The 22,604-nt window shown below is 43.1% G+C and overlaps 1 protein-coding gene across 1 annotated transcript in view; it reads right to left on the bottom strand.

Annotated features, from left to right (window-relative positions):
* Positions 1–663: 663 nt before the first annotated feature.
* Positions 664–22,604, bottom strand: part of LOC141085291 (phospholipase A2 inhibitor and Ly6/PLAUR domain-containing protein-like) — a 66,790-nt gene continuing 44,849 nt past the window's right edge. Inside the window, exon 5 of the mRNA XM_073570568.1 lies at positions 664–1,453. Within this exon, the coding sequence (XP_073426669.1) occupies positions 1,266–1,453 (188 nt within the window). The 3' untranslated portion in view covers positions 664–1,265. The remainder of the gene's footprint in view (positions 1,454–22,604) is intronic.

The raw sequence follows: 22,604 nt of genomic DNA, 5'->3' as shown, positions 1-22,604 counted from the left end.
TGAAAATGGGGGAAATAGTTGGTAGTATGAGAACCTCTTTCCTCTATAAGATGGAATGTGAAGTTGTGTGAGTCACTGCAAGTTGGTGATAGTGAAATATTAATAAGCATTTAAAGGGAATGTGTCTTTTTTGTTTAAATCAAAATTTGATTACAGGGAACCAGTGATGCTGAAAATTGCATCTGACCTGCAGGCAGGATGTTATAGTGCAGGAGAACCTGATTAGTTTGATAAAAATGTTTGTGGGAAAGTTTTATTAAAACTCATATTAAAATCTCTGGAGTTTGTATACTTTTTAGTCCAGTGGAAGGCTCTACTCAGTGATTGACAGTCTGCCCCATATCACTGTGTATGCAGTAATAGCTGTCAATCACAAAGAGGACTGCCCGCTGGACTCATATGCAATAAAATCCTTGAAAGGAGCACCTACGTATATATAAAACAGGGTCCATATTTCCTAACGTGATGTCGCCTCGATGAGTTCTACACAGGTCACAAAGTATGCTCACTGCGCCCTCCCATAGAAGTCAATGAACAAGTACCAGCTATTGCTATCTGGTCCACGTGGCTGCTGTAAAGCATAACCCTCAGTGCTATTGCCAACAGCTGAAACACCTATCCTAAAGTCAAGAACAGAAAAAAAACAAAAAAAACAAACCAAAATAGAGATTGCCAAAAAAATGTTTAGTTTCACTGTCTGATTTTAACTTGTCTAATAATACAGGTGATACATTCCATTTAAAGTGGTTTTCTTGCCATTTCCTGGCTCACCCAGATGGTAGAAAGTGCACAGGGAAAATAAAATTACTGTTACAATTTACGACATTAGTAACTAAAGTCCATTAATTCTGTATTAATGATTAGTCTTTTTAATGAAAAAGCAGCGCAGGAAACATATATATTAAATATTAATCTTTCACATTATGTTTTCAGTGTCCTACATAAGTGACAAATATATGGAGTAGGTTCCGATCAGTACATACATACATTGCTTTGGACAGGGACCGACTGTCAAAAAAGATACAAAAATTTTATTGATTGGCTTCCAAATGAGCATACTGGTAGATTGACTTATGAAAGACCCAATCCCCCATTGGTGGTTGTATCTAGGTCTAAGAAGACTAAGCTTTGGAGATATGGGCCTACAAAATGACGGAATGTGAAATTTTCATTTTCTAGGTACTTTATGAAGCACATGATAAATGAAGTCTTTGAGACCAGATACAATGAGGAATCCAACAAGTCAACATCTCCAATCAATGTCCCTAGTGCGAGTATATCGATAGGATGAGGAGCATAGCCAGGGACAGTGGAAGAGCATCTTGTCTCAGTGGCTTCACGTTATTTCTGTTCTCCATCCCATGCACAGAGACCGAACATCCACGGAAGGCAGCTGCTCCTCGAGATTTTTCCATGCTCTCCGAGGCACAACCGGCCACTCTGATGGTAGATCCTACAAGAGAACATATTAATCAAGCATAATTCTACTTTCTTAAGTCTGATATTACATAATGGAGGAAATGATCTAGGTCACAATACATTAAGCAAACGAAAAAATGGAATACTGACGGAATTTTCACCCATAAAGGCATGTTCCAGTGATAGAGAATCAACATTAGTTTTCATTTTTCTACCAGACAAGGCTGATTGGTAGATCGTTGGGGATCTGATTGCTAGGACTCCACCAATTATCATAACACAGAGCCTGAAGTGCTTGTGTAAATGGAGTTATGGTTGAGCATACGCCTTCGCTCTATTTACTGACAATGGAACACTAATAAAGATAGCCAAATACAATAGTATCTCCATCAGTTCCATATACTGTGAATAGAGTGGTAGAGCTCATTCTCAACCTCTGATCTATTAAAGGGAAGGTGCCATCAAAAAAAATTTTTCCAATAATTGAAAAAATCTAAAGAATTAATGTTTAAATTTTCTTTAAAAATACTATGATTTGTTTATAATTTAGTAAAATATGACAAATAATTTTAAAAGGTTTGGTATTTGCACTTTTAAACACTAGGGGAAGCAGCTACTGCAATTTGACAAAAACCTAGTGTACAACTAGCTCACATTACTGCCCTGCAGTAAATATGGGCTGAGTTTGCTGACATGGGTGTGATCGCGTCACTCCTCTCCTACCCTTCTGGGTGTTTGCTAAGGGATAAGAGAGGATGACATTTAGGAACACAGTGAGCCGCCATTTTGTTGGTGACTGCAAGATTATACTGACAAGTATAATCACCGAGGATGCAGGCAGCAAGGATTCAGAGAGATATATAGTGGAGGGAGCAGGGTGACAGCAGCACAGAGTATTTCAGGAGAACAGTGTGCTGGTCTATGGGGGGGCACCCTGTTCGGTGTGCGGAGCAGGCAGGGATTGTACATAGAGCGCTGTCTTTTATACACATGGCTGGACCATTGGCTTGTCTGGTCGACAAATCCAGGAAACATTTCTGCTGATTGATGGCCTGTTCTGATCCAGACGTTGCATGCAAAGACCCCATTCCCCTCCTCAGATCCTGTCTTCTCTAACCTGTCCTGGCGATGTGTGAAAGCGAGGTGACAGGCGCAGTTTGGGGTTACGCTGGGAAGCAGGCTGGGGGAAATGTAGCCATATAGTGTTAATAAAAATGAGACCCCACTCTTCAGCTGCCTCACCAGCCCTCCCCTGACTGTGTGGTGCCCCTGAGGGTTCAGTTGCCACAGAGGTACTACACCTCCTCCTGAGGTGTGGTGCCCCATCATCCAGGTAAGTTGGAGGCTCCTGACCAAATTCCAAAACCTGCACCCATCATCACAAAGTAGTGTAGCAAAGCCACATTGCGGCTCCCTGCTTGGAGTGTAGCAGAGCACCTTTGGTGGCTCCCTGCTTGGAACACGAAATGTGCTGGGAGGCGGGTGGAGTTAGAATACATAAAAGAGTGGGAAGGTTTAGAAGTTCAGGCAGTCAGTTCAGTCGAGTTGAGTGGAGAGAGTGAGGAGTGAAGATCCCCGGGAGAGAGATGGAGGAAGGAGGTGCTGCAGCAGATCTCAGTGACCTGGGTCTGCTGGCACGGGAAAGGAAAGAAAGAGAAAGACATTGAACAGAAACCTGATCTTCCATGGGACGGAAAGACTAGTACGGAACGTAGGAGTAAAAGGGAACAGAGGACGTGGGTTAGAAGAGAACCCTGCCTAGAAGTTCTAAGCGCAAGGCGGGGCCCGGTCCCCGAGGTTGCTTGGATACTAATGGTCCAACAGCAGACACCGGTGGAGTAGTGGGCTGTAAATGCACTACTCCCATCTAAGACTTGGGGGCACAACAGCAACTTGGATAGTGAGCCGGGACTCAGGAGTAAGGAGTCCTCGAAGCAGGCTACAGCTGTCTGCCGTACAAGTAGAGTTCTTGGGAACATCTGTCAGGAGGAACTCCAGTGTAACTCATTACTAGGAGTACTTCACACCAAAGGTGCTATAAGAGGAGACGTTCAGAAAGGCACATGTTGGCGGAGTGTTGGAAGGGAGCATTCCATTTGACCTGGAGGTTGACTGAGTCCCTGACCCAGAGGACACGGCGCAGAGGCAGGCACCGGTGTGTACTACAGACTGATTAAAGCTTTGGAACTACAAGCCCTGGTGTCCTCCATTTATTTGTGCGCCAACACCCCCTGTACCACTACATGTGGGTACCCGCTTCTACACTGCCTGCGCCTCGCCTCTACCCGTACATCTACACTGCCCTGGGACTACAGCTCCACCTGTGGGGAGCTTCACCATCTTGGCTGCAACACACCACCAGCCCCAGAGGATCTGCATGCAGCGTCGGCTTAACATCTCACTTGCCGAACACCACAGGTGGCGTCACAAACTATTCATTCAAACAATTAAATTTCACCATTTCAATTCCCCCATTACTTGGGCGCCCAGGGTCACGGACCGGGTCTCCGCCGCTGTGACACATCCTGCTGATACCGGCCCGGAATCGAGTACCCCACAGCAGGGCCGCAGCTATAATGAGCCAAGTTGAGCCAGGTGCTGAAGTGGCAGGCAGCAAGGGGCAACATTATGCACTCCTCTACCCGCAGCACCTACAATTTAGCCTCTGCACGCTGGTGCTGCGGTCGTGCAAGAAGCTGTAATTGATGAGATCACAGGAGGGAAGTAGTCAGGGGCCCTCTGATCATGTGACCCATGACTCGTCCCCTCCTGTGACCTCATCACAGGTCCTGTAGTCGCTCCTCTCCTCATCTGTAGCGTCTTCAATCCGGATATCATGTGACCCTGACTCCTCCCCTCCTATGACCTCATCACAGGTCCTGTGTGCATCAGCCCTTGTTTTATGCAGGACTCTGCTGCTGTCTGTCATCGTCCTGGATGAGGGAAGTTTATTTGTGGGGTCGGGGGGTTTACAGGGTGTATGTGGCAGAGCCACAAGTGTGTGAGGTGTATGGAGCAGAGCTGCAAGTGTACGAGGTGTATGGAGCAGAGATGTGTACGTTATGGAGCTGTGTGTGTACATGGAGTGGAGCCGTGTGTGTGTACGAGGTGTGCAGAGCAGAGCCGCGAGTGTGTGGGGTGTGCGGAGCTGTGTGTGTGCGAGGTGTACGGAGCGGAGCCACGTGTGTGCGAGGTGTAAGGAGCAGAGCCGCATGTGTACGGAGCAGAGATGTGTACGGAGCAGAGATGTGTGTGTACACGGAGTGGAGCCATGTGTACGGAGCGGAGCAGCACGTGTGCAAGGTGTACGGAGCGGAGCAGCGTGTGTGCGAGGTGTGCGGAGCTGTGTCTGTGCGAGGTGTATGGAGCGGAGCAGTGTGCACGAGGTGTAAGGAGCAGAGCCGCATGTGTACGAGGTGTAAGGAGCAGAGCCGCGTGTGTACAAGGTGTAAGGAGCAGAGCCGCATGTGTACGAGGTGTAAGGAGCAGAGCCGCATGTGTATGAGGTGTAAGGAGCAGAGCCGCATGTGTATGAGGTGTAAGGAGCAGAGCCGCGTGTGTACGAGGACCGAGGTGCACGGAGCAGAGCTGCACGTGTACGAGGTGTACGGAGCAGAGCCACACGTGTACGAGGTGTACGGAGTGGAGCCGTGTGTGTGTACGAGGTGTACGGAGCAGAGCCTTGAGTGTGTGAGGTGTACAGAGCGGAGCCGCGTGTGTACGAGGTGTACAGAGCGGAGCCGCGTGTGTACGAGGTGTACAGAGCGGCGCCGCGTGTGTACAAGGTGTAAGGAGCGGAGCCGCGTGTGTACGTGGTGCAAGGAGCGGAGCCGCGTGTGTACGAGGTGTAAGGAGCGGAGCCACGTGTGTACGAGGTGTACAGAGCGGAGCCGTGTGTGTGTGCAAGGTGAGCGGAGCCGCGCGTGTGGGAGGTGCACGGAGCAGAGCTGCACGTGTACGTTGTAGAGATGTGTACGGAGTGGAGCTGTGTGAGTGTACGGAGTGGAGCTGTGTGTGTACGAGGTATACGGAGCAGAGATCTGTACGGAGTGGAGCTGTGTGTGTACACGGAGTGGAGCCGTGTGTGTGTACGAGGTGTACGGATCAGAGCCGCGAGTGTGTGGGGTGTGCGGAGCTGTATGTGTGTGCGAGGTGTATGGAGCGGAGCCACGTGTGTGCGAGGTGTAAGGAGCAGAGCCGCATGTGTACAGAGCAGAGATGTGTACGGAGCGAAGCCGCGCGTGTGCGAGGTGTACGGAGTGGAGCCGCGCGTGTGCAAGGTGTACAGAGCAGCTCATGTGAGAGGTGTACAGAGCAGAGCTGCACATGTACGAGGTGTACGGAGCAGAGTCGCGTGTGTGTGAGGTGTATCGAGCGGGAACGCGTGTGTACGAGGTGTATGGAGCAAAGCCGCATGTGTACAAGGTTTACGGAGTGGAGCCATTTGTGTACAAGGTTTGCAGAGCGTGGCCACGTGTGTAAAAGGTGTACGGAGCAGAGCCGCATGTGTACGAGGTTTGCGGAGTGGAGCCATGTGTGTACTGAGTGGAGCCGTGTGTGTGCGAGGTGTACAGAACGGAGCCGTGTGTGTATGAGGCATAAAAAGCAGAACCGTGTGTGTATGATGTATGCGGAGCCATACGTGTACAAGGTGTATGGTGGGGAGCATTCATACCTCCCAGCGGGACAGTCCCGATTTTGAGAGAGATTCTGCCCCACTGCCCCGCCTGGGAGCTTACTTTTCCCGCGGACACAGGAGTACACGGTGGAGCCTCGAGGAGCACTTTATAATTCACACGTGACGTTCCACTGGAAGTGACGTGCTAGAAGCTAACTGGAAATTAGGTAATTTCAGGAGGAGATTGTGACGGAACCATGGAGGCACTTCAGGGAATGCTTCAGATCCATCACCGTATCCTCCCCCAACAGCACGGACAGCAGGATCGCCGTGGAGTCGGGATGCCGGCCAGGTGAGCAGATCATGATATGTCCTGCATCGGGAGGCTCAGGTGGGCACTACAGTGGGAGCCGGGCTGCTGTAGTATCTTTATAGAATCTTTCTTTCTCTCTCTGTTTCTTTCCTTCTTCTTTCTTTCTTTCTTTCTTTCTTTCTGTTATTTCTTTCTTTCCCCTCCTTCTTTCTTTCTCTCTCTCTTCTTTCTCTCCCCTCTTTCTTTCTCTCTGTTCTTTCTTTCTTTCTTTCTTTCTTTCTCTCTCTGTTTTCTTTTGCTCTCTGTTCTTTTGTTCTTTTCCTCAGTACAAGTCAGTGTTCCCACAGTACCAGTCGAATAAGAGGGGTAGGAACTAGGTGGCACTGGTCACATTGAGCCTCGCATACTTTTTACTGGTGTATAATCATATGCCCCGAGCACCCCCATAAAGTGAGCCAGCGCCAGACAGCAGGGTACAAACAAATTACTATTAGTCCAAGTGGACAATTATATAGGTAAAGTTAATGATGTCCCTGTGTCAAGCACTGCGGAGGATCAGAATACACTGAGGAGACCAGAACAGCGGGGTTTGGGTAGAAGAATTATATGGGGACCATTACACTGTATGAAGTAATATATGGTGCCCATTATGCTGTATGAAGAAATATATGGTGCCCATTATACTGTATGAAGTAATATATGGTGCTCATTATACTGTATGCAGAAATATATGGTGCCCATTATGCTGTACGAAGTAATATATGGTGCGCATTATGCTGTATGAAGTAATATATGGTGCCCATTATACTGTATGAAGTAATGTATGGGGCCCATTATGCTGTATGAAATAATATTTGGAGCGCATTATACTGTATGAAGTAATATATGGTGCCCATTATACTGTATGCAGTAATATATGGTGCCCATTATACTGTATGCAGTAATATATGGTGCTCATAATACTGTATGAAGTAATATATGGGGCCAATTATACTGTATGAAGTAATATATGGGGCCCATTATACTGTATGAAGTAATATATGGGGCCCATTATACTGTAAGAAGTAATACATGGGGCCCATTATGCTGTATAAAATAATATTTGGGGCCCATTATACTGTATACAGTAATATATAAGGCTCATTATACTGTATGAGGTAATATATGGTGCCCATTATGCTGTATGAAGTAATATATAGGGCCTATTATACTGTATGAAGTAATATATGGGGCCCATTATACTGTATGCAGTAATATATGGTGCCCATTATGCTGTACGAAGTAATATATGGGGCCCATTATACTGTATGAAGTAATATATTGGGCCCATTATGCTGTATGAAGTAATATATGGTGCCCATTAGGCTGTATGAAGTAATATATGGTGCCCATTATGCTGTATGAAGTAATATATGGTGCCCATTATGCTGTATGAAGTAATATATGGGGCCCATTATACTGTATGAAGTAATATATGGGGCCCATTATACTGTATGCAGTAATATATGGTGCCCATTATGCTGTGCGAAGTAATATATGGGGCCCATTATACTGGATGAAGTAATATATGGGGCCCATTATACTGGATGAAGTAATATATGGGGCCCATTATACTGTATGCAGTAATATATGGTGCCCATTATGCTGTACAAAGTAATATATGGGGCCCATTATACTGTATGAAGTAATATATGGGGCCCATTAAACTGGATGAAGTAATATATGGGGCCCATTATACTGTATGAAGTAATATATGGGGCCCATTATACTGTATGCAGTAATATATGGTGCCCATTATGCTGTACGAAGTGATATATGGGGCCCATTATACTGGATGAAGTTATATATAGGGCCCATTATACTGGATGAAATAATATTTGGGGCCCAATATACTGTATGAAATAATATTTGGGGCCCAATATACTGTATGCAGTAATATATGGGGCCCATAATACTGTATGAAGTAATATATGGTGCCCATTATGCTGTATGAAGTAATATATGGTGCCCATTATGCTGTATGAAGTAATATATGGGGCCCATTATACTGTATGCAGTAATACATTGTGCCCATTATACTGTATGAAGTAATATATGGGGCCCATTATACTGTATGAAGTAATATATGGGGCCCATTATACTGTATGAAGTAATATATGGGGCCCATTATACTGTATGAAATAATATTTGGGGCCCAATATACTGTATGAAATAATATTTTGGGCCCAATATACTGTATGAAATAATATTTGGGGCCCAATATACTGTATGAAATAATATTTGGGGCCCAATATACTGTACGCAGTAAAATATGGGGCCCATAATACTGTATGGAGCATTATGTGGGGATAGGGGATGACTTTGTTTGTTGTGGATCTGACCGCTGGGACCCCCATGATCCTGAGAAACATAGCTTTGAAGAGCACATTGTAAATAGAGCTGTGGTCAGTTATACGCACTGTGGTGCCATTCACATGTGGCTCTTCAAATAACGCCTTAAAGAGAGTGATGAGGAGACGACAAAGTATAGCAAAAATTCACTGATCGGGGTGATGAGTGCTATAGTTTGTGGGCTGGTGGGATTTGTGTGGCAGGGCTGTATTTTTGTCCCAGTCCGGCCCTGTGCCAGGCCTATTATTGCCATTAATGACCCTTGTTCTGGATACTTCTGTGTTGTTATTGTAAGTGCGTGTGATGGCGCTGACATCCTTGTGTTTGGACACCTTTTTTTTCTATTTATCTAAATCAAAATGTCCATTATCGTACTCAGTTTTACAGGATAGATATGAGAATTTACTATGTGTGCGGGGGTGGGAGGGGCGTCATTTTGCTGTTCGCCTCAGGCAGCAGATAGGCTAGGTTCACCCCTGCCCCACAGCCCTGGGAGGGCGACCCAACTGCACCTAACTGGAGGGCATGCTGCCCCCTCTATTACCCCAGACCCATGTGCAGGTGCTCAGCCAGAATCATCCTAGAATGGGTCCCCTTTCTGCAGATAATACTGCCATAGTGTTCTCACATAATGCCACCATATAGTTCACACATAATACCGCCATATATATCGCACATAATACCACCATATAGCTCACACCTAATACCGCTATATAGTTCACACCCAATACCACCATATATTTCACACCTCACACCACCATAGATCACACATAACGCCTTAGTGTTCTCACCTAATGCCGCCATATAGTTCACACCTAATATCGCCATATAGTTCTCACCTAATACCACCATATAGTTCACACTTAATTCAGCCATATAGATCACACATAACGCCATAGTGTTCTCTCATAATACCGCCATATAGTTCACACATAATACCACCATATAGTTAACACATAATGCCGCTTATAGATCTCACATAATACCGCCATATAGATATCACATTATACTGTCATATAATGCTCACATAATACTGCCATATAGATCACACATTATACAATCAGTATCACACATGGAAGGATTAGATACACAGATCAGCAGATAGTATCACACAGGAGAGGATTAGATACAGGGCTCAGCAGTCAGTATCACACAGGATAAGATTAGATACACAGCTCAGCAGTCAGTAACACACAGGATGGATTTAGATACACGGCTCAGCAGACAGTATCACACAGGATAGGATTAGATACCATGGCTCTGCATACTGTTTCACACAAGATAGAATTAGATACACTGCTCAGCAGGCAGTATCACACAGGACATGATTAGGTACACAGCTCAGCAGTCAGTATCACACAGGATAGGATTAGATACACGGCTCAGCATACAGTATTACACAGGATAGGATTAGATACACGGCTCAGCAGTCAGTATCACACAGGAGAGGATTAGATACATGGCTCAGCAGACAGTATCACACAGGATAGGATTAGATACACAGCTCAGCAGACAGTATCACACAGGATAGGATTAGATACACGGCTCAGCAGACAGTATCAAACTGGATAGGATTAGATACATGGCTCTTCAGTCAGTATCACACAGGAGAGGATTAGATACACAGCTCAGCAGACAGTATCACACAGGATAGGATTAGATACACAGCTCAGCAGTCAGTATCACACAGGATAGGATTAGACACACAGCTCAGCAGTCAGTATCACACAGGATAGGATTAGATACACTGCTCAGCAGTCAGTATCACACAGGAGAGGATTAGATACATGGCTCAGCAGTCAGTATCACACAGGAGAGGATTAGATACATGGCTCAGCAGTCAGTATCACACAGGAGAGGATTAGATACACGGCTCAGCAGACAGTATCAAACATGAGAGGATTAGATACATGGCTCAGCAGTCAGTATCACACAGGAGAGGATTAGATACATGGCTCAGCAGTCAGTATCACACAGGAGAGGATTAGATACACGGCTCAGCAGACAGTATCAAACATGAGAGGATTAGATACATGGCTCAGCAGTCAGTATCACACAGGAGAGGATTAGATACACGGCTCAGCAGTCAGTATCACACAGGATAGGATTAGATACACGGCTCAGCAGACAGTATCAAACATGAGAGGATTAGATACACGGCTCAGCAGTCAGTATCACACAGGAGAGGATTAGATACACGGCTCAGCAGTCAGTATCACACAGGAGAGGATTAGATACACGGCTCAGCAGTCAGTATCACACAGGATAGGATTAGATACACGGCTCAACAGTCAGTATCACACAGGATAGAGTTAGATACACAGACAATCCCAGACAATAGGACTGAGCTGTGCAGACTCCTCACCCCCACAGCTGCAGGAGCTGAGACAACTCACTGATGTATGTGTGCGAGTGAGAGGAGCGTTCACACTTCACATTTCAGCTGCTGCTGTGGGCTGCAGAAAAATAGCGCCGATTTTCTCCCTTCTCTGTGATCTGGCAGCCCAGGGGGGCGTGCCCAGTCACAGCAGGGAGCTTCTCAATGCTATGTATAGGGTCAGCAAGTGACTGCTATCTCCTATGCCCAGGGCAGCCATATTTGCAATGTAAAGGGCCTGTCACACTAAGCGATATCGCTAGCAATATCGCTATAACATGTGACGCTGCAGCGATATCGCTACATGTGATACTTACCTACGACCGGCTCCCCCGCTGGTTATCGCTGATCGCGTGAGAACGTCCTGGGCCGTTTCTCGTCATCAGCTTCCTGCTGGGCTTCCTGTGGCGCCGCCGAGCAATGCGTGGAGCCGGGCGGTAGGACGTCACTAGCTCACTAGCGACCACTTAGCGATGCACCAGCGATCCTGACCGCATCATATCGCTGGTCAGGATCGCTGGTGCATTGCCAAGTGTGACAGTACCTTACGGCTATGTGCCCACGTAGCGATTTTGAAGCCGAATAAACCTGAGCAGAATCGCACACCCTGCTCCCGGGAAAACGCATGCGTTTTTTGACGCGTTTTTGCATGCGTTTTCCTAAGTGTTTTTGCCCATATAATTGATGGTATGTGGATTCGCATGCGATTCCGCAAAATTAATTAATATGCTGCGTTTTTAATTGCTAAGCGTTTCCGCAGCGGTTAAAAACGCACCATTGGCACAACATGTGCCTTTGTCATTAATAATCAATTGGATGCTTTTCTTAAGCGTTTCTGCAGCAGAATCGCTTGTCTAAAAGTGCTGCAGAAACGCTTAAACGCTACGTGGGCACACAGCCTAAGTGTCCCTTACACTCCTGCAAAGCAAAATGGCAGCGCCTAGTGGCTGCAAAAAGAATTAATAATAAAAAAAAATATTAAAGTTAAAAAATTTAATTTTGTATTAAAAATATTTGTTTATATAAATGATCATTTTTAAAACAAAAAAAATTGCGTCACCTTCCCTTTAAGACAGATTTTACAAACCCCATTATTAGTGACTGGTTAGCACCCCAATGGATGCAGTGAAAAATTATAATATTGCTGCACAATTTGAATATCCTTTTAAGCCCTTCCAATAGGCTTTTAAGATTGAGCTGAGTACATTCAAAATAGTAAAATTACTCTGTTAATAATAGATGATGGGAACAGCTTAGCTCCTCCTTCTTCCTCTCCCTCTCTGCGCAGTCACCTCTGCACATATCACAGAGCATGCCAACTTTACTCTACCATAAAAGCCAATAAGTTTTTTTTTCTATTAATTATCTTACAATAAGGCCGGGGTCACACTGGCGAGGAATACGGCCGAGTGAGAGGCGCTAAAAGCACGCATTAGACACGGACCAATGATTCTCTATGGGGTCCCTCGCACCAGCCGTATATTTCTCATCCGTATTCCACGGTCCGTGCCAATCGCAGCATGCTGCGATTGTCAGCGTACTACTCCCGTAGTACGCCAATGCAAGTCTATGGGTGCGCAAAAAATACGGATTACACACGGACCACACATGTAACTTGCGAGAAATACGCACCAGGTGTCTTTTAGCAAAGCCGGCAATTCAGTGGGCTATACAGTAAACTCACACTGACAGTTTTAATAAAGAAACGAAAGAATAGATAGAATACATACATATATATATATATATATATATATATATATATTGTAGGGATGTGACTCGCTCAGGTGCAGCGGGAGACAATCATGAGGCAGGTTCTTCCCAAAGTTCATGAGGTTTATTTGCTCCATAAACCATAACTCAGCATATCACCAAAATAGCCTCTAGCTTAGGCACAAAAGAACATAAACGTCCGTGGCTTCAGACTCGGACCGAGAGTCTCAGCACATGCTGGGAGGTGTAGTCCTCCCCATATACAACTAATATACATAGGCCAGGGCAATGTCCAGAGCAGCGCTCTATCTGCAGCCGCAGACACAGGAAGGCTTCTCCTTCCTTGGAACACAGACCACTCTCTGTAGTGTCCCACCTGGACACATGGAAGTCTGTCCACACTCTGACAGACTCCCTCCACTCTCTCTCACATGTGCCAAACACCTCAATTACATAGCCCTGTAACCACACCCACAGGTGATCACATGGCTATGACATCACTAAAGGTTGTATAGACACACACAGGCTTCCCTGACACAGTGTAACAGAAAGATCAGCAGTACCTCTGCTGATCAATACACCCTGGAGCCTGCATCCCAAGGCCACCCACCTTGAGACCCATAATGGTCATTTAGGACCCTGCTCCTGTTGCCACACTGAATGTGCCTGTACACTCGTCCTGGGACACCCACACAGCGCCCCCTAGCTGACATAGTGGTAACTACACCACAATATATAAATATATATATATATGCATTCTATGTGTCTATATCTATTCTTTGGTTTCTGTTAGAAACCCTGTCATAGGGCTCCATTATATGTCCATTTTGCAAGCCTGCGAGAAAATCTCGCCATACGGATTACATACGGATGCTTACATGCGCAAAATACGCGACCACACCTTGTTTACGGATGACATACGGAGCACTGTTTAGGGGCCATTCATCCGTATTACGCATGTAAAATACTGACCGTATTTTGCGTCGGTTAGTGTGACCCCGGCCTAAATATCAAATTAGTAATTCTTCAAGTTCTTAAAAAAGAAGAAATCTTAAGTTTATTTTCAGCCTTTAAACAGTTGAAGCTCGAAGCCTCCAATTATTGAAGTTCTCCATAGGCTGCTCTCTTATATTTATAACCGTGACTTGTACACATGTATCTGAGGTTAAAAAAGTTTTTATTACTCATGTGTTAGATTGTTGTTACACAGGGTGTGACCTGTGAACGTAAGACACAGAAAAAAAAGGTTAAAAAGTTGTGAAATCATTACTTCTAAAATCTGTTGGGAAATCCTTGCAATTACAAACCCTAACTGTGGTAATTAGTAATTATGACATGGTTTCTAGCAATATAAAGGCTTCTGTGAAAAACTAGTATGAGCTCAAGCCAATCATTTGTTCTCACTTACAAGGCACTAGCACCTCCTAGCTGCAGATTTCAATGTTAATAGATGTGGAAGAAGACTTTGGACTTTGCCACCACCATATTGGCTTCACTCAGCCAGACCCTTATTCCGCCCTGTTCAACGATAACCCATAAGATCTGGACATAGTTGGATACATTCGATGCCGCTAACTGTTTTCTACTGTGGTCCACAGAAGGCTCTAATGGACGTGGATTGAAATGGACCCACCATGAGGTTAAAGACAGTGTCCTGTTTGACTATTGGGCATTTTTACTGGATTACTCTATGGCTACCACTGTTGCCTTGAAGCGCAGTGATCTTGGGTTAAAATCCCACCAAGAATAAAATCTGTGAGCAGTTTGTAAGTTCTCCCCGTGTTTGCATGGGTTTCCTCCAAGTTCAACTATTTCCTCCCATACGCCATAGACATACGGATAGGGAATTTAGATTGTGAGACCCAATGGGGACAAAGCCGATGATGATGATGTCTAAAAAAAATGCAGTAGAAATTAATTTATAACTATATAAAGATAATTACTGGAACAATCTTATTATAGCTACTGAGGGCTTGTGGTTACTATAGACCACAGCCCTCACACAGAGTGTATATATACTAAGTGTAGAAGAAGAGTGGCTGTCATTATCCCTTTGTCCAAATTAAGCACCATTTGCCAATTCTCCTAGAACATTTGGCTCTCGGATAAAGGTGAAACCTCCGGGACTTGAGTAAAAAGTTGTCAATTTGACCAGGACCGACGAAAACTAACCAAAACCTCCAGGAAATTAGTTATTTCTGGAATGTTTCTTATGCCCTGGAAATGCGACCAAGAGGTGTAGAAGATATAGAATAGGTAGGAATCAAGTTGGAATGGGCTTGACTATGGCAGAAAATTCAAGCAGTGTGCCACTCAGAGATACCAGCCAATAAATAACAAGTATGAATTGAGCCCCTAAAGAGACAGCTTTGATGCTTGTCCTCAATCTTTCCGATGTTTGATCCAATATTTGTCCTACTGAAATGGGCATGGATATTAGCGCGTAGGCATTGTTACATTGATCCTATCCATATTACTGAATTTTGGACAATACAGGAAACCCCATTGGACATGAATCCCCAATTCTTCTAGGTATAATCAGTGCAACAGTAAGAAACTTACACTTGCAGAGTGATAATGTAAAATCCCCATTAAGCATTACCTGTCTAACCCAGGAAGAAGTGTAGAACCACCTTAGGAAGATTAAAATTGACAAATCACCAGGCCCTGATGGCATTCACCCTCAGGTATTAAGGGAGTTAAGTAATGTGATAGACAGGCCTCTATTCCTTATATTTAAAGACTCTATAGAAACAGGGTCTGTTCCTTTTGATTGGCGGCAAGCAAATGTGGTACCAATATTCAAAAAGGGGTGTAAAAGGGAACCTGGAAACTATAGGCCGGTAAACTTAACATCTGTTGTGGGTAAAATTTTTGAAGGGTTTCTAAGGGATACCATTATGGAATATCTCAATGTTAATAAATGTTTAACTCCATATCAACATGGATTTATGAAGGATCGCTCCTGTCAAACTAACCTGATCAGCTTCTATGAGGATGTAAGCTCTCAAATGGACCAGGGAGAATCATTGGATGTCATTTATCTCGACTTCTCTAAAGCATTTGACACTGTCCCACATAAAAGATTGGTAAGTAAGATGAGAAAGCTTGGGCTAGGGGAAAATGTGTGTAGATGGGTAGGTAGCTGGCTTATTGATAGAAAACAAAGAGTGGTTATTGATGGGGTATACTCAGATTGGGCCAGGGTTACTAGTGGGGTACCACAGGGTTCTGTATTGGGCCCCCTACTATTTAATATATTAATGATCTAGTGGATGGCTTACACAGTAAAATATCAGTATTTGCAGATGATACAAAACTATGTAAGGTAGTTAAAACAAAGGAGGACAGTTTGCAACTACACACAGGTTTGAGTAAATTGGAGAATTGGGCTGAAAAATGGCAAATGAGGTTTAACACAGATAAGTGTAAGGTTATGCACATGGGAAGGAGAAACAGATGCTACAATTACTTACTAAATGGGAAACTGCTGGGGAAATCAGACATGGAAAAAGACTTAGGCATCTTAGTCAATAAGAAGCTAAATTGGAGTGCCCAGTGTCAGGCAGCTGCCAACAAAGCAAATAGGGTCATGGGATGCATTAGAAGAGGTCTGGGGACACGAGATGAAAACATAATTCTCCCTCTGTACAAATCACTCGTCAGACCACACTTGGAGTATTGTGTGCAATTTTGGATGCCGGTGCTCAAGAAAGACATTACTGAACTTGAAAGGGTTCAAAGGCGGGCTACTAAAATGATAAATAGAGTTGGTTCACTACAATACCCAGAAAGGTTATCAAAATTAGGTCTATTTACTCTAGAAAAGAGAAGACTTAGGGGAGACCTAATATATATACAAGTATATCAGAGGGCAATACAGAGATCTCTCCAATGAACTGTTTGTACCGAGGACTGTGACAAGAACAAGGGGGCATTCTCTTCATTTGGAGGAAAGACAATTTCTGCATCAGCATAGAAGAGGGTTCTTCACGGTAAGAGCAGTGAGGCTCTGGAATTCTCTTCCTGAGGAAGTGGTGATGGCCAACTCACTGAATGAATTTAAGAAAGGAATGGATGCTTTTCTTGTGAGTAACAGTATAGAAGGTTACGAATAACATAATATTATAGGTAGATGGTTGACCCAGCTTAGGGGAAGGAATTTTTTTCCCTATGGAGAAAATTGGATTCTACTCTGTGGGTTTTTTGCCTTCCCCAGGATCAACAATGCAGAACAGCTGCACTAAAAATAGGCTGAACTAGATGGACATAAGGTCTTCCTTCAGCCTTCAAAACTGTGATACTATGTTACTATGTTACCTTCTACACCACAGAGAGACCTCTTACCCTGGTTTATTTTGTCTTATTTGACAGCTAATATTATTATGGTCCTCACGTAACACTTTATGGAGAATCATGTATCGGCCGGTGTATTCACTGTATGGTACGTGACCAATGGAGAACTGCAAAAACAGAATGGATTGCTTTCTGCATATTTTTCCTTTTGTGTCTGAACAAATCCTGGCAAACACCTCCTGCAATAGAGGTGATTGGATACAACACGTTCAGGAAGAGAAAGAAAGAGACACAATGAATAAGCCAAGTATGAAATTCACCAATTTTTTATTGTATGAACAAATATTACCACCTTTATCAGCGCCAGCGCTGCATTCCACAAATGTTGTATATTATCTCATGATTCCCCCTGAATACCCCCAAAAATACCTTTTAAAATGCTCCGGTGCTGTATGTAAATCCGGGCGGTCTGGTCCAATGAGCGTGATTGCTGTGGCATCTGTCTTTCCTCTTCACTGCTAATCCACGTCCTTCTGGTTTGACTAATGTGGATGATGAAATTTTGCGCCTGCGAAAGGACATAACCGGCTAACGTAGGTGAACTTTGCTCTACCCTATTGTGAGGAGCATGTAAAACATTACTGTGCATGTACGCATTGGGGCAGACCAAAGTGAGCCTATACAAGCCAGTTCAACCCTTTCGCAGGAGCGAGATTGCGTCGGGTAAGTGGATGATGCAGGATGGGTCATCCACGTCATTCAAAGCCACAGTAGCAAAGAGAAGGCAAAGATTCTGCAGCAATGATTCCCATCAGCCCAGATCATCCGGATTTACATACAAAGTTTGAGCAATTCAAAAGGTATTTTGGGGATAAACAGGAGGAGTAAGGAGATAATATACAAGTTTGTGAAATGCAGCACAGGTGCTCAAAAAGGTGGTGGGCGGCATTGGTTCATACACTAAAAAACTTGTGGCAGGTTCCCTTTAAGCTGCGAGCTGTGAAATCCTCTCACTATCCAGATTCATCAAAAAATGGATGCTGCATTTCCTGCTTTTCTTCATAAAGGATGTGATATTCTCTCCTGATAGACTGCACTATACTATGTGACATGGACAAAAAAAACTGCCTTCTGTAAAATTCTATTAACAGGAAAACAAAGCAGTTAAGATAACTGAATCATTGGATAATAACAATTCATTGTGCCATTTACACCAGACAGGAGAAAACAGTAAGGCTAAGTGCACATGTTGCGGAATTCCTGCGGAAAAACTAGCAATTGGCAAGCGTAATTAGCTTGCAGAATGCTAGCATTTTCCAAGCGATCTGTAGCATCGCTTGGAGAACTGATTGACAGGTTGGTCACACTCGTCAAGCATAGTGTTTGATGAATGTGACCAACTTTTTACTATTGAGGCTGCCTATGCGGCATCAGTAGTAAAAAGATCTAATGTTAAAAATAATTTAAAAAAATAAAAAATCGGGTTATATTCACCTTCCGGCGTCCCGCACAGCCTTCCCGAGCCTCAGCGAAGCTCCCGTTCCCAGTAATGCCTTGCGAGACCTTTGATGACATCGCAGTCTCATGAGGAATAGGGACCGCTACAGTATCGCGAGACCGCAAAGTCATCAAAGGTCTCGCAAGGCATTACTGGGAACGGGAGCATCGCTGAGGCCCGGGAAGGCTGTGCGGGACGCCGGAAGGTGAATATAACCCGATTTTTTTATTTTTTATTCCATTTTTTACAGGGATATGGTACCCACAGCCTGGAGGAGAGTTTCCTCTCCTCCGGACCGTGGGTACCATCCGCAAATGTTTCGCTTACTTTTCGCTTGGTGGTCACAGCCACATGTGGAAAGTAAGCAGAACAATGCATTCCTATGTGGGCGGAATCCCCGCGCTTCTGCAAAAGTAATGAGCATGCTGTGTATTTTTCCGCAATGCGATTCCGCCTCGGGAAAATCCGCAGCATTAGCACAGCATTGCGGAATCCCATAGAAATGCATGGGATGCTGTTTTTTTGTGTTTTCGCGGCAAAAACGTGCGTTAAAACTGCGGCGAAAAAACAAAAAAACTGTGACGTGTGAACGCAGCCTAAAGCTTACCAATAATCTCCATCATATTAACCAACTTTTCAGTTTAAAGGCCAATACACACAACTGTAATACTTCAACAATATGTAGTGTTAGAGAATATAATGAATAAAATGACTGCCCCATATGTTGAAGGAATATAACTACTATAATACTGCTCATATGTTCAGAAATCTAAAAACTACTATAATACTGCCCCTATGTACAAGAATATGACTACTATAGTACTGCAACTACAGTACCTTGTGAAAGTATTCGGCCCACTGGAACTTTTCAACCTTTTCCCACATATTATGCTTCAAACATAAAGATACCAAATGTAAATTTTTGGTGAAGAATCAACAAGTCGGAGACAATTGTGAAGTTGAACGAAATTTATTGGTTATTTTAAATTTTTGTGGAATTTCAAAAACTGCAAAGTGGGGCGTGCAATATTATTCGGCCCCTTTAAAGTAATACTTTGTTGCGCCACCTTTTGCTGCGATTACGTCTGAAAGTCGCTTGGGGTATGTCTCTATCAGTTTTGTACATCGAGAGACCGAAATTCTTGCCCATTCTTCCTTGGCAAACAGCTCGAGCTCAGTGAGGTTTGATGGAGATCGTTTGTGAACAGCAGTTTTCAGCTCTTTCCACAGATTCTCGATTGCTTTCAGGTCTGGACTTTGACTTGGCCATTCTAACACCTGGATACGTTTATTTGTGAACCATTCCATTGTAGATTTTGCTTTATGTTTGGGATCATTGTCTTGTTGGAAGACAAATCTCCATCCCAGTCTCAGGTCTTTTGCAGACTCCAACAGGTTTTCTTCAAGAATGGTCCTGTATTTGGCTCCATCCATCTTCCCATCAATTTTAAACATCTCCCCTGTCCCTGCTGAAGTTAAACAGGCCCAAACCATGATGCTGCAACCACCATGTTTGACAGTGGGAATGGAGTGTTCTGGGTGATGAGCTGTGTTGCCTTTACGCCAAACATATCGTTTGGCATTGTTGCCAAAAAGTTCAATCTTGGTTTCATCTGACCTAAACACCTTCTTCCACATGTTTGGTGTGTCACCCAGGTGGCTTGTTGTAAACTTTAAATGACACTTGGATATCTTTGAGAAATGGCTTTCTTCTTGCCACTCTTCCATAAAGGCCAGATTTGTGCAGTGTACGACTGATTGTTGTCCTATGGACAGACTCTCCCACCTTAGCTGTAGATCTCTACAGTTCAGCCAGAGTGATCATGGGCCTCATGGCTGCATCTCTGATCAGTCTTCTCCTTGTTTGAGCTGAAAGTTTAGAGGGACAGCCGGGTCTTGGTAGATTTGCAGTGGTATGATGCGCCTTCCAATTGAATATGATTGCTTGCACAGTGCTCCTTGGGATGTTTAAAGTTTTGGAAATCATTTTGTATCCAAATCCGGTTTTAAACTTCTCGACAACAGTATCACGGACCTGCCTGTTGTGTTCCTTGGGCTTCATGATGCTCCCTGTGCTTCAAACAGAACCCTGAGACTATCACAGAGCAGGGGCATTTATACGGAGACTTGATTACACACAGGTGGATAATATTTATCATCATTAGTCATTTAGGACAACATTGGATCATTCAGAGATCCACAATGAACTTATGGAGTGAGTTTGTTGCACTGAAAATAAAGGGGCCTAATAATATTGCACACCCCACTTTTTAGTTTTTGAAATTCCACAAAAATTTAAAATAACCAACAAATTTCGTTCAACTTCACAACTGTGTCCCACTTGTTGTTGATTCTTCACCAAAAATTTACATTTGGTATCTTTATGTTTGAAGCATGATATGTGGGAAAAGGTTGAAAAGTTCCAAGGGGCCGAAAACTTTCGCAAGGCACTGTGTGTACAAGAATATAACTACTATGATACTACCCCATATGTGGAAGGAATAAAACTACTATAATACTGCTCATATGTTCAGAAATATAAAAACTACTATAATACTGCCCTTATGTAAGAATATAACCGATATAATACTGCCCACTATTTACAATAATATAACTACTATAATACTGCCCACTATTTACAAGAATATAACTACTATAATACTGCCCCATGAAAAAGAATATAACTACTATAATACTGCTCCTATATACAAGAATATAACTACTATAATACTGCCCCTATATACAAGAATATAACTACTATAATACTGCCCCTATGTACAAGAATATAACTACTATATACTGCCCAAATGTACAAGAATATAACTACTATAATACTGCTCCTATATACAAGAATATAACTACTATAATACTGCTCCTATGTACAAGAATATAACTACTATAAAACTGCCCACTATTTACAAGAATATAACTACTATAATACTGCCCCTATGTAAAAGAATATAACTACTATAAAGCTGCTCCTATATACAAGAATATAACTACTATAATACTGCCCCTATGTACAAGAATATAACTACTATAATACTGCCCCTATGTACAAGAATATAACTACTATAATACTGCCCCTATGTACAAGAATATAACTACTATAATACTACCCCTATGTACAAGAATATAACTACTATAATACTGCCCCTATGTACAAGAATATAACTACTATAATACTGCCCCTATGTACAAGAATGTACCTACTATAATACTGCCCCTATGTACAAGAATATAACTACTATAATACTGCCCCTATGTACAAGAATATAACTACTATAATACTACCCCTATGTACAAGAATATTACTACTATAATACTGCCCCTATGTACAAGAATATAACTACTATAATACTGCCCCTATGTACAAGAATATAACTACTATAATGCTCCTATATACAAGAATATAACTGCTATAATACTGCTCCTATGTACAAGAATATAACTACTATAATACTGCCCACTATTTACAAGAATATAACTACTATAATACTGCCCCTATGTACAAGAATATAACTACTATAATGCTGCCCCATGTACAAGAATATAACTACTATAATGCTGCTCCTATGTACAAGAATATAACTAATATAATACTGCCCCAATGTAAAAGAATGTAACTACTATAATACTGCTCCTATATACAAGAATATAACTACTATAATACTGCCTCCATCTACAAGAATATAACTACTATAATACTGCCCCTATGTACAAGAATATAACTACTATAATACTGCCCCTACATACAAGAATATAACTACTATAATATTGTGCTCATTGCGGAAATAGTTTTGAAGATATGAAATATAAACTACAGTATATATGAGCGACATCTTAAGAAGTAAATTAATATTAAAAAGTTTATGGATTACTTTTAAAGTGAATATTATTATGTCATTTTCTCATGAAAATATTACTCAGTTAGGGCAGATATTACAAAATCCACTGTAGTAATTATATGTGGTGACACATT

This window comes from Dendrobates tinctorius, unplaced genomic scaffold, assembly GCF_039654945.1.
Source record: "Dendrobates tinctorius isolate UK_male_01 unplaced genomic scaffold, ASM3965494v1 ptg000028l, whole genome shotgun sequence".
Classification (NCBI taxonomy): Eukaryota; Metazoa; Chordata; class Amphibia; order Anura; family Dendrobatidae; genus Dendrobates; species Dendrobates tinctorius.
The sequence above is the reverse complement of the archived record's forward strand: the minus strand, read 5'-3'. Positions and strand labels throughout refer to the sequence as shown.